The sequence below is a fragment of the Dendropsophus ebraccatus genome, chromosome 4 (assembly GCF_027789765.1).
Source record: "Dendropsophus ebraccatus isolate aDenEbr1 chromosome 4, aDenEbr1.pat, whole genome shotgun sequence".
Lineage (NCBI taxonomy): Eukaryota > Metazoa > Chordata > Amphibia > Anura > Hylidae > Dendropsophus > Dendropsophus ebraccatus.
Genome location: NC_091457.1, coordinates 142,397,924 through 142,411,864, shown reverse-complemented (window position 1 = coordinate 142,411,864; position 13,941 = coordinate 142,397,924). Strand labels below are relative to the sequence as shown.

General features: G+C 42.1%; 1 protein-coding gene across 4 annotated transcripts in view; it reads left to right on the top strand.

Annotated features, from left to right (window-relative positions):
- MGAT3 (beta-1,4-mannosyl-glycoprotein 4-beta-N-acetylglucosaminyltransferase) overlaps nucleotides 1–13,063 on the top strand; it is a 53,211-nt gene extending 40,148 nt beyond the window's left edge. For all 4 annotated transcript variants that reach the window (XM_069967264.1, XM_069967262.1, XM_069967263.1 and 1 more), the window contains exon 2: nucleotides 5,728–13,063. In XM_069967264.1, the coding sequence (XP_069823365.1) occupies nucleotides 5,729–7,243 (1,515 nt within the window). In that variant the 5' untranslated portion in view covers nucleotide 5,728 and the 3' untranslated portion in view covers nucleotides 7,244–13,063. The remainder of the gene's footprint in view (nucleotides 1–5,727) is intronic.
- The last annotated feature ends 878 nt before the right edge of the window (nucleotides 13,064–13,941 follow it).

Sequence of the window (13,941 nt, the reverse complement as noted above, 5' to 3'; positions counted from 1 at the left end):
TTTGACAGCTTACTGCTGGAATTCTGGAATGTAGCGGGGTGTTTTTGTGGGCAGCATTGGCTCTGCTTGTGGCCAGTGTTACTTAAAGGGTTTTTTCCATCTCCTAAAGTGTGTGTGGGGGTCAGTTGTAAGAATGAAGGGGACAGAGTACTGGTGCTTGAAATTTCCCTTCATGGTGGGGGAACTGAATCTGGCTGTGATTTACCTTCAGAGCCAAGAGGCCGGAGGTCCAGTAGTCAGGTAACTGCAGTGCAGGGGAATATGGAAAAGGAGATGTGTAGCTACATCATTCACTGTCATAAGGAAGAAGGATTGGATACCATCATGCCTGATATTCCACCGGGAGAGAGACTGATGTCAGGGAGGGCTAGTAAATAATTACTGATCTCCGCCACTTTGCAAATGTCATGGGGGCAAGTAATGCAACCAGCTGAACCCATCATGTATGGATCCAGTACCTCTGTGCTCAGGCAAACTCTCGGGAGTGACTATAATATCATAAAGTAAATGGGAATGTCCATTATCGGGACACTATGTTGAAATTTTGCATTTCCATTAATGTATTCAATTACTCTCAATTTTGCATACTAGTTATTAGAAAGCTATGACCCGATCATGTTGTTGAGAGAATCGAGAGGGAAGTACTCTTGGCAAGTTTAGTAGGTGACTATCACAGGCTTAAAGGGGTAACATGATGTTCCAATCACCACTTCAGCTTGCCATGCACTCCAGCCATAGACTGTGAGGATTATGATCTTTATCGTGGACAGTAACTATATCCTTTATGTAAAATCGATGAAATATTCAGTATGTGGGTTTCTAGGATACTTAAAATATGCGCAGTCTTTGATATCAGTCAATAATATCGGAGGCAGGCAGCCTGCTAAGACACCCATTGACCCCATAGACTGTAATGTTCTTCTGGCATTATCACAATACCTTTTTATAGAGCCTATTACACTGCTTGATATTCATGTGGACGGGGCTGCATGGACATTGTTAGTGTTGATCCTTTAAAGTGGTAACATAATAAAGCTGTTTTATACTTACCTGTCCACGCTTCCCCGGTGTCCTCCTGCCTGTTCCCCGCTGACCACAGCCATCACAGACTCTTTGTAAGCTGTCTCTGCAATGACAGCCTGCTCAGCCAATCACTGGCCAGTGATTGACTGAGTGAGCTGTCACTGCAGACCCCGGTTCACAAGTGGCAGCTGTGGGGAAAAGGCAGGAAGACCCCTGGGGAGCATGGACAGGTAAGTATAAAACAGCTTTATTATTTGCCATACCCAACGGTTATGCATCACCCCCTAGAGCATAGAGTGCGGCCACCAGCCGATGGTGCTGTGTTGTTTTTTTTTTTTCCTTTTTTTAAAACCTGTTAAAAGACAATAATCAGCTGATTATTTGCTCCATGGCTTATAATTGATTCGGTTGATAATCGCCCTGTGTAATAGGGCTCTAAAGGGGTTATTCAGTGTTTGCAAAAATACAAACAGGAGACAAGTTTTATGCTGTTTCTGGAAGAAAGCGGGCATGGTTTTCTCAGCCTTTTATAACCCCTTTAAAAGGGTAATACATGATATAAAAAAGCGCAGCTATTTTATTGCAAAAATGGCACCACCCCTGTCCTCAGGTTGTGTGTGGTATTACAATTCAGCTCCATTCACCTTAATGGAACTGAGATGCAAACCCATACCCAAGGTAAAGACAAGAGTGGTGCTGTTTCTGCAAGAAAGCAGCCTTGTTGTTCTAGGCCTGGATAATTCCTTTAATAAAGCACAAAGGATCCAGTGGTAGCAGGAGGGGCGTAGACTTCTTCTTTTTTTTCTTTTTTTTAAAGAAATTATCAGGCTACATTCACTCATACATTGTACCTTTTTTTTTGTTGTTTAGCTAATACATGATCTGGGTGTGTGTGTGTGTGGGGGGGACTTACCCCCCCCCCCCAGTGATTAAGAATCGGTGCAGTTTGAAAGGTGTTGAGTTTGGCCACATGCAGCGTGACAACTATCATATACCTTTCATGTCTCGACAATCCTGCAATCAGGCAACATACGTGATGTTGTATATGTAATCTGGATAACGTGCTTGCCAAAATAGGAGCCTTTTAACCCCTACTTGTGAACCCTCCTAAAACAGACTATTTTTGGAAGCGTTTGCACAAACCCTCTCCCTCATATCACACAATATGGGATTGCGGAGACTGTTGCATGGTATGGGATAATTGTTATTACAGCAATATTACTCTGTCAATAGGGGCTATTATATAATTGCGGAGACCATCCTTGGTTTAATTCTGAACCAAGACTTTACAAGAATCTGTTTTTGACACTGGTTGCCTAAGTATATAAATGTGTCTGGGATATCATTTCCCTCAGGTCCCTCGCAGATCTGTAAATTTCCTCCTTGCTAAACGTCTCATATGGAGCGCATTATGCACTTGTAAACAGAGGATAATGATGTGAGTGCGGATTCCAAGCTGGGAGGGCTGAGTTATGTGAGAAAACCTCAGAATCACTGACTACATCTCTCCGACAAGCATCCAGACTGGTGCTGGTGAAAGCTCGGAGTGACCAGACTAATAAAACGCTCAGACTTCAGTCTAGGTTGACTTCACACAGGACGCATATATGCTGCGTCACGTCGCCACTTCTACAGCCTGTGGATGAGATATGTAAAATCGTATCTTTGCGCATCGGTGTGCAGATTTTGCTTGTTCTTCTATAGGATTACTGACAGGAAGTGAAAAATTATAGTCACTACAGACCCCCCTTCCCAACATCCAAAGGCCTCAGCGACTAAAATTTCAACTTACGATGGCCTCTTATAGGGTTTTGGTAATGGCAACATCGGACGTTAAAGGGGGTTATCCGACACTAGCAAAATTTTAACATGTTGCTGCCATATAAGAAAGTATAACAAACATATGCTTACCTTTCCACATTCCCCTGCTGTCTCGATGCAGTGTTTCTGGTTCCCCCTGCTGACTGCAGCTGCTGCTACTTCCAAGGCGAGGTCGTCTCTGGAGTGACAGCCTGCTTAGCCAATCACTGACTTGAGGCGGGACAATGACGTGGCTAGTGATTGGCTGAGAAAGCTGTCATTCCCAAGAAAAGCTAGTCTCATCGGCTGCAGCCGGCAGGGGACACTGTAACAGGACATCAGGGGGCATGGAGAGGTAAGCATGTCATGTTTATGTTTTCTTATATGGAAGTAACACGATTGCTGTTAAGTGACCTGGTTAGACTGATGACTTTCCTATTCAGTCCCTTTGTTGCTTTCTAGTAGTCACTTGTAGCTCCTGCCATCTTTGTGGTCCCCCAAAGCGCTTTTGCAGTTTATTGGGGGGTATCCGCTATTTGATATTTATTGCTGCCTCCATTCTAGGCCCAGAATTGAATAATGAACCAACTCTACCTTCTCAAAACACATAACCAGGGACTTTCTCAAGGATATTGAATGGTCCTTATAGCTAGATGCCATGTTTATGGCGTCATCGTTGTGGGTTCTTTGTTCTGTACAGTGAGAACTCCTGATGGTAACAACTGCTAGGTTAACCCTTTATAGACTACTGTGTGGGTGGATGAGAAGGCAGTGTGCTGTACCTCTCCTGTGTAGGCCTACAAAGGGTTCGTGTCCTGTCTAGTACATTTCTAGTCCCCGTGTGAAATGTTTTTGTCATATGGAATGAGAAAATGGTTATTTGGATTGAAGAATTTACTGCGTTAATGTTTACGTGTGAGAGAACTTTGGCTGACTTCTTTTATGTCGGTGTTAATATGTTCGCACCATAGAAACGCCAGAGGAAACACTTGCTATGTAACTGAGGTTCCCTATGGCTGGATGAGGAGGGGACTCTGTGTTGTGTTAAGCGGCAGAACTTTCCTCTTTGTATTTCTGGATCCGGTGATGGGTTCCTGCTTCCTGAGAAGTAGATGATATTCTCACAGCCACTAGTGTGTTATACCCAGCTTTGATAAGTCCTCCTTGCCATTGAATATTATGACGTCTCACAAGTTAGATGTCTGGTCACTGTCCATTGTCTGTGTGCTCCTTAGATAAGAACATTTGTTCTATAGAGGAGCACGTCTGACCTTGGTGAATCCATTGTATGTAAAACCCTGTGGAAAATGGTACAGTATAAATAACAGAATTAAGGACAATGGGCAAAACACACAACCAGGTTGAGTTGCCCTCTCTATAAATGCAATGAAATTCTTCTATTATTAGAAGCTGACGTGATGCAGCTACAAACTACGACACAAGCTGATTGCGTGTTTTTCCCTATGTGCCACCTTAACAAGTTACACCTTGCTTTAGGTAGCCTGCTTGTTGTAGTCAAATTTCAAGCATTATCAGCGTTATTCATCTTATTGGAAAGTCTTCTGCTGTGTTTACACGGAACAATTATCGTTCGAGTTTCGCCATAATGATTGCATTGAGTGATAATCGGCTCGTGTAAACGCAGCGAACGCTCAACCAACAAGCGAGAAATCGTCCAGTTTGATCTTTCAACATGTTCTCAAATCGTCGTTGGTTGTTCGCTAAAAATTCGCAGATCACTTTGTGTAAACAGTCTATTACCGATTTACCCTATGTGTGAAATAGGCTTAAAACGATCGCAATAACAAATTTTCCAAACGGTATATCGTTCCGTCTAAACGCTGATCGTTTAAACACATCATTACTTTGAAATTGTTAATCCTTTTTTGTTTTTTTGTTTTTTTTGCTTTTAATAGAGACAAATTTTGTTTGTATTAGTTATACTTTAACTCAGTTTTTTTTTTTTTTTTGTTCATATTTTCCTGGAGGAAGCCATGTTGGAATACTCACACTTTTTTATTTTTGTATTGTCAGTGAAGACAGTACAGCGTGTAGTGTGTGGTTTTTGGCTGCAGCTAGATTTAAACACGTTATTATGTAACCCTAGTGAACTAGAGGGCAACAATTCCTGTACATAGTACACATACTGTCTCGAAATAGTACTACAAAACTGTGCCACAGAAAAACATCGAAGGTCTATAACAGCTATTTCAATGTGATTGTTAAACTTTTTTGCACAATATTGATGTCACTTCCTGCGTCTGCTGGGATGTTGAAGCCACCAGGTCTGTACACCATATACTGTTTGCTGAACCTGCTGGCAGTAGTGAGTTGACCCAACTTTAGTATAAGGTACATGGATATTATTGAAATCTTCTGGAAGTGATTAGGTCTCTCACCCCCACCCCCTTTAGAGATCGAGGAGTGGCAGGAGAGCTGCATACAGAGCCTTATCTATGTATGGCGTTGGTATTCTACCTTATTTAGGCTTCTGTCGGTACAATAGAGCTGTCTTTAAGTTGTCTACCTTCTGAGTAAGAGATGACTCTGCACATTCTGTTCCAGTTTACACAACAAAGCTGAGGGCTACAGAAAATGGAACGTATAACTTTAGGATAGGATAAGATTAGGGATGAGTGACTTTACGGTACTAGTGAAGCGCTTTGCTGGGCTTAAAGTGCATTGAGTTCAAAGACAGCGGCTGACAAACCGACGTCTGAGCCTAGTGAAGCGCTTCACTAGTACTGTAAGTTGGCTTATCCCTAGATGAAATCAATTCATGTATATTTTGCAATCTTTTTTTTATTTTTTATTATGTCTTTTAATCCTACGCATAATTTACTGCTTTGTTAAAATTGGGTTGCACGTATATATTTATGACCGTTGTTTCTGCTTCTTTGACAGGATGAAGATGAGGTGGCACAAGATGTTCTTGCTCCTTTGCATGGCTGGACTGTGTGTAATCTCGGTTCTCCACTTTCTGAAAGCCCTGTCTTATGTTTCACTGTCAAAGGACTTGGTCTCTCTTAGTCCAAATTTGATTTCTGGCTTCTTTTGGGAGTCTCGACCTTTGATACCTCAACATATAGAAAGGACAGATGATGGCACCCAGGTTTTACGCACCCCTGGCTACTATCGACCTCCGGAGCCTGTTGTTCAGCATCCCAGGCCGCCTCCTTCAGGAAATAGTCAAGGCATTAGTACAGATGAATTGCACCTGAAGGAGTTTCTTTTGCAGGAAGATACAGCAGAGTATTTTGTGAGAACTAAGTCTGGAGGTGTATGCTTCAAACCAGGAACAAAGTCACTAGACCGCTTGCCTTCTGAGAAGCCAGAACGGTCCCCTCCGCGTAAGGTATCACCAAGTATTTCTCGACTGCCTCAGCAGCCAACACAGAAACGGAGGAAATGGGTGGAATGTGTTTGTTTACCTGGCTGGCATGGACCTAGTTGTGGGGTGCCAACAGTGGTCCAGCACTCCAATCTCCCCACAAAGGATCGATTAACACCACGGCCAAAACCACGCCGTGTTATAAACGCCATCAATATAAATCATGAGTTTGATCTTTTGGAGACACGCTTCCGGGAACTGGAGGGGGCTGTGGATGTTTTCTTAGTATGTGAATCAAACTTCACAGCATACGGGGAGCAACGTCCTCTTATATTCCGCCAAATGCTTCTTAATGGAACATTTGACTATGTTAAATCCAAAGTGGTCTATGTGTTCCTTGACCACTTCCCCGAAGGTGGGAGACAAGATGGTTGGATAGCAGATGACTATCTGCGGACATTTTTGACTCGTAATGGAATCAGTCGTCTGCGCAACTTGCGAGAGGATGACCTTTTCATTATAGATGACGCTGATGAGATCCCCAGCAGAGAGGGTGTGCTCTTTCTTAAGCTTTATGATGGGTGGACGGAGCCCATTGCTTTCCATATGCGCAAATCACTCTATGGCTTCTTTTGGAAGCAACCGGGGACCTTGGAGGTGATTTCTGGTTGCACCATTGGAATGCTTCGTACTGTATACGGCACAGACGGTATCCGCCTGCGCCGACGGGAGTATTACACTATGCCCAACTTTCGGCAGTATGAAAATAAAACTGGGCACATTTTAGTTCAGTGGTCTTTGGGGAGCCCTTTACACTTTGCTGGATGGCACTGCTCCTGGTGTTTCCCTCCAGAAGGAATCCACTTTAAGCTAATCTCTGCACAAAATGGGGATTTTCCAAGATGGGGTGACTATGAAGACAAAAGAGACTTAAACTACATCAGATGGCTTATAAAGACTGGGGGTTGGTTTGATGGAACCAAGCAAGAGTATCCAGCGGCTGACCCCCATGAGCACATGTATGCCCCTAAATATGTAATGGAAAACCCCCAACGATTTGGCTACTTAATTAAAAACCCCTATAGCTGAGGTGAATGGTAAGGGAAGTAGGGTCGGAGATGGTACAAGTAACTTCAGCCGCTTGAACTCTTCATTTACTCTTTCATTTTGTTTTTTTTTTGCTTGTTCATTCTCTCCCTTGTGGATCCACTGGAAATTAGATTTACCACTAACCAAAGGGAGTCGTAAAGAAAAACCCAATGAAACTAGAATGCTTGGTAGGATGGGTGAGGCCCTCTTTGGGTTGTTGCAAAGGGAATTTGTTTCTCAGGAGATAGATGGTGGCGAGGGTCTCCCACCAAGTGGTATTCAACAGTGATACTCCATCCTGTTCTATGTCAGTGCAACTGTTTATGCAACATTGCATGTTTACATGTCTTTCCAATTATCTCTCTTTATGTTGCTGGGAATAAGCGACACTTTGCCCACCTCTGTGGCAAGGAAAGGGTTTACTGATCATGCGGCATATGTTACTAGAGTATGACTATGTACTTCCAGGTCCACATGCATGCCAACACGCTTCTAGTAAAAGAAAACCAAAAAGGCTTTTAATAAAGGTATGTAATTTCCAAGCAACACTCCTTGGCATCAGACAGGTTATACTTAACCTTCAGTAGCGTGAACGTGGAAATCCATTGTGACACTCTTCTGCCACATGATCACTTCTATCGGAGGTTGAAATGTGCTATATTGCTTCATTAGCATTAGTGCCAATTATAGAGCCAGAAAGAATGAAGGTATGATGCACTTTTTTGGGGGGGGCGGGGGAGGTGTTTTTCATAAGGCGTTAATAGTAACTTTTCGAGTTGCAAATAATAATTCTGCCAAATGTTAAACTAAGTGTATATTATGCACAGGGCCTGGTTGCCTTCAAACTGGCAGCGTTCACTTGAGAAAAAGGCTGAAAGAAAAGACCAATTTTTGGGGGTGTTGCGTTAGGTTGGGATCTGTCTTCTGTAAGTTCTGCTAACTATTTATCTAAGCTATCTGGAGAGCTAGAGTACCATGCTCCGACGACATCTTAGGTTCAACATGTCACTTTTCTACAATTTTGCGGTACGTACACACTGCAGAATTTCCTCAGAGGCATCCTGCGGAATCCACCGGGCAGCCTTCTCCAGTTCCGTGAACTCAGTGGTATTTTTCCGGTGGACTCCGCCATCTGCCCAAAGAATTGACATGGCAGGTGTCAGAATTCGCCAGCAAATATCATTGAGTCTATGGAACGGGCAGAACTCCAAGCAGAGGCTGCCCGGCAGAATCTGCTTGACGTCACGAAAATTCCGTAGTGTGCACGTACCCTAAGAGGGAACCTATCGTTACTTTAATGCTGCCGAACCAAAAGTCATAGGAGTGGTCTCAGGCAGCTTGGGTATAAGGAGAGGCCTATCAATATAAGAAGATCCCAGGGACCACTCCAATGACTCATAGTTCATCTAGCATAAAAGTGATGATGGGTTCCCTTTAAAAGAAAGCTGAAAGTGTTTTCACTTAGATGTCATTATGAAGAGCTTCAACAGATGGCCCTAATATAAAGGAGGTGATAGCATTCAGAATAAGCACACCAGGCACTACTGGAAACAATGTCTCTGAAGGCTTGGCACTTTTTTCAGAAATGACTATGAAACAATGGAAGCCTTTTAGGTACCGTATCCACGTGGATGGAAAAAAAAGAGAATAGATTATATATTATATTATACCCTATAAAGGGAATTTTTTTGTTTGCACGGTTGGGGGTTAATAAAAGGGAAGTACCATAATAAGTTGCTCATATTGGGGTGTTGGGCTTATTATTGGTTCACCAGTCGTGAATTCATTGCTGCACTGTAGAAGCCACAACACGGACAAGACCTGGCTCACCCTTAAGCCAAAAGTGCTTTGATCAAGGCTCCCCATTGTCGGTGTTGTCATGATATGTGGTGTGGGCATTATTGATGGTGTAACTGACTACTATGTACACTGCTAAGTGGAGATATCATATAGTAAAGCATTTAACCATCTAGCTTGGCATTAAGGGTTTTCGTCTTGCCTTTTCTTATCTACCTCCCTGGTTCTGTTTTGCGTTTTATTGTTGGATATTAAGTTTTTGTAACTTTTTGAATCCATTTGTTAAATTTTGTAGATTATTGTGATTTATATACATTCCTCCGTTCCGTAGCAAGGTGTCGGCTAAAGATCCATAACCAGACTTTATTCCTAGATTGTGGTGTTAATTTATTAGCTCTCTTCAGAATACTCCACTCAACTGGGTTGTTGACCAGAGGTGTCCATACACCGTGATGGCCAAACCCACTCATTTCAGCGGGAGTGTGCTTTGGGGTTGTGCCCTGTTTCCCGATCGATTTATGTTTAAGGAAGGATTGGGCAGGTTGAATTTCAAAACCCAAAAAAGAGATGCCATGTCAGACATACATGTAGCAGTGGTGTATTCCCTTCTCCCTGTTGCATCTAAACCAAATGTGCATTTGTATAGGAAGAAGCATTTAGCCAACAGCTATTGAAGGCGAATAGCCATCATTTTAGTTCATACGATTGCTCTAGTTAGATGAACTTTGTCCAAGGGGCCGTCCACCACTATAGTCACATGTTCAGGAGATGAAAGCTGAACTATGGTTCTTGTAGACGGAGACACTACTTCTATGTCAGCCTTTCTTGCTCTTCTTCACTACAATATCTATAGTTCTACTGTTGTTTAAAACCAAATGGTTGTCGTATGTGTGAAGGCCTAATCTCACATCCCAAATGGCATAGTCAGCATTGTAGAATGGCCTTCACACATTGAAAACCTGTACAAACCGGGCAGCCAAAAAGCCAAGTATTTCCCTGGTGCCATTCGACATGTGAGAAGCCAACTCCTAACAGAACTATTGCTTTACTGACGCTGTATCTGTACGTCACCATATGTGATCATGAACTTGATGGCCATTTGCTTTTCGTCAAACCAGTTACCTTAAAGTGGGTTGAGCACTGCAATATTTTCTCCGACACATTTATAAAATGACACAAATATTTTTTTTCCCAACAAGTTTATGTTGTCCTGTTTTATGTTATTAAAATTTATTATATTGTAGATGACTAAAAAGTGAAACTGTGACCACTGTGAGTATACGATCACCTGTTATGGGTGTCTGTATATTGCACCATGTATGAGACCAATGCCTTTCTGCAGTGTGTGCCTAGGTACCGAGCAGGTGGCTGCAGTGCCACCTCTAAAGAATTACTGCACTTCATTGGGTTTCATGTATGGGGGGTTGCCCAGATCAGAAAAGTGGGTGCCTACTATAGAAACGGTATCTAGAGATGAGCGCAACTGGCGCATGCTCAAGTCTGATCGTTCAGCATTTGAATACCGGTGGCTGAAGAAGTTGGATGCAGCCCTAGGGAGCCCTGGAAATATGGATACAGCCTAATGCCTATGGCTGTATTAATATTTTCCCAGCCTCTCTAGGGCTGCATCCAACTTCTTCAGCCACCAGTATTAAGATGCTAAACGATTGGACTCGAGCATGCTCCAGTTGCGCTCATCTCTAGCATTGAATAAAAGTCTCTTTACTGCACATGAGATATTACTGCTGTCATGTCTGGATAAATTGGCTGAAGCTGCAGCACCTCTTTTCCTCCGTCCCATCTTTAACACTACCTACTGTGTCATTTTCCCATAAGAACATTTGTGAGGGTCCAAAACCTATTCACATAGGCTGCTTGATTAGCATTAATATGTAGACATTGATGTGGATGGTGATTTGGAAATTTTTATTATCATATGGGATGCTGGAGAAGAGCAGCTGCAGTTCTTCTTCCCCAATCCTTCATATCTCAATATAAGAATATGATGAAAATCCTTCTTGATGATGACACGTTAGGTTTATTATATATATAATTTAACCCCGGATGCTGATTCCGAGCAGGCTGCTTCAGTCATCTCCAGCTATTTGGCAATATTATGCATCATTATGAAAGGGACCTGTATCATTTTACAGGAAGGGAATCCAGTTACTATGGAGAGAAAGGCCGCCGTTTCCACATGACTTATCCCTCACATATCATTTTTCATTTTAACTCTCAATTAGATGAATGCCGTGTGAAGATGCCAACAGTTCAAGAGAACTATCATGGCAAATCCCTTCTTTTTGTAAAAGAGATCTTTGTAGGGCATTGGAGACTCGCCAGATATGTAAGTCTGCAAGTCTGAACTTAAGAACATATAAACTACAAAATTGCTTTTTGGCAGCAGCGAAACTGGTGTAAAAATCCTTTCTGTGAATAATGAGGGTATGCCGAGGTCAAGCGTATACTGCGTGTCCATACCCGTACATATCCTCTGCTGGCCTTTGTTCGCATCGTAGCTTTTTCTTTTGCAAAGCTGGCAGATCTTCTATAGAAACCTGTCTGCAATGGGGACTGTGCTGAGAACAAACCAGCGTCAATGCATAGTTTACAGTAAATAGGCCGACCAAACTGGTCACACAGTCAAAACCGATCTTTATAAGCCAAATAGCTCTATATATGTTGAAAGACAGCGAGTATACATAAGGAACTATCTTATTCTATCCTTACAAGCAAGCTAAAAGGCTTGTAGATTAAAAAAAAACACAGAACCCGATGATTTCATGTGCAGAATGTTGATTTTAGCTCCGAGGTTTAATTTATATGGTTCAAATAAATTAGTTCTACAGTTCTCTGCATTGGAAGAACAATAGGTTCTCCCCCACTTCAGCATGTTGGTCGGGAAATGGCTCTGTCCCTGCCAATGGGTTCTTAAAGTATTTTTTATTTTATTTTTGTGCTTATATTTCAAAATGGTACTATATGTACTTGATGTCTGAAGTATACTCCATATCAACTCTCAATCATGGTCAAAGCTTAAAGGGATTATCCAGCATTAGAAAAACATGGCATTTTGCTTCCAAAGACAGCACCACTGTGCAATTGTTTGCAATAAAGCTCCATTCACATCAATGGAGTTCCAAAACCCCACCTAAACTGGAGACAAGAGTCGGGCTGTCTCTGAAAGAAAGTGGCCATGTTTTTCTAACGCTGGATAACCCCTTTAAGTGTCAACTAGGTGGTGCCGAGCCACTGCATGCAAGCCGTCTCCCTCCACCACCCCTGTATATCGACCAAAGCAAAGAAGGGTGGAGGAGAGAGGAGGCATGCATGCTGTAGCTCGGCATTGCCTACTTGAGCATTTAAACCCCTCTTGGCTTTGCACAGAGACTTGTTATTGTGGGTAGTGCCACTCTATAAAGCCCCTTCATTCAGTGGCGTTTTTCAGACTTACATTTAGTGTATAAAACTGTTAAACCCCTTTAAACATTCCTGGCTCCAAGATTTAATATGTTCGCCTTGTGTGGACAAAATTTCATGTCACAGGACTGCTTACTCATATGGAATTAAAGGAGTTATCATGTCCTTGGTGGCCCTTCCTTTGAACGGGTCATCTATACTACATTCGTGTGGAACGGGACTGAGCTGCAATACCATACACAGCCACTACAAAACACTGGAGCTGTTCCTGGTAAAGAGGTTCTGAGATCTTCAAACAGCGAATAAGCAGACCTCCATACATCTATTAATAATTGCCTATCAATTCTGAAAAATCCCTTTAGAAACTCCACCACAGTTGACCTAAGAAGGCGAGTGTGTCAGATATCGAGAAATCGTAAATATTTATGATCTGCATGTGATGTAATAGGCAAGAGGTGTGTAAATAATATGTATATGTATATTTATGTACGTGTATATACAATGTGTATATATGTGTGAATATATATATTTTTTAATTTCTCAATGATATACGGGCAAATGATGAATACATTGCTATATGTAAATAAAGATCTTGGAGGACTATTTCATGGATGTTTATGTATTTTTTTTTTTTATTGGTTGTGTTTTTACAGACTTGAAGAGTCGCCTTGAATTGAATGGAGCTGAATTGTAATACCACACACAACCTAAGGACAGTGGTGGCGCTGTTTTGCAAGAAAGTAGCTTTTTTTTTTTTTTTTTTCTAATTCTAAATAACCCCTTTAAACACTTCCACTAGCCCCTCCTCTTTGCTGAGTGTTTGTTCTAGCAGACCCCTGATTGGATGTTATAGTCGTCACTCCATTTCAGGGGGTGGGACCTGAATTCATCTGCCTGTAACAAGTACCCACATATGTACTTTCTTCCATTCACTTCTCTGAAAGATTTTTTTTATTTTTTATTTTATTCTGGGGTAAGAAATAAAATAATTTTTGGTAAATGAAGCAATTTACAATTATGTTAGAAATCACCTGACTACAATCAGGGACCATACCAGTGCAAAGAGCTATGAACACCAAAAACCAGGGGGCACTTGAAAGTCTTATTTTCAACAGTTTTGAGGGCTCAAGACTGTTGGCAGACCTCAATTAAAGGGAATGTGTCATCAAAAATGACCTATTTGTTTAAAGGTAATCTGTCAGTAGGTTTATTCTGCCTTAAATGAGGTTGGCATAAACTACGGACAGAAATGCCAAACAGCACAATGTAGTCCATCCAAACCCGAACTTTCAGCATTTGATTAGTGGCGGCTGCTAAACTTGGATAAAGCTCTAAGGTTGTCTGGAAAACATGGATACAGCCAATGACTATATCCATGTTTTCCACATAGCCTTAGGGCTTTATCCAACTTCAGCAGACACCGCTAATCAAATGCCGAAAGTTCGGGTTCGCATCGACTCGAGCATGCTCCAGGTTCGCTC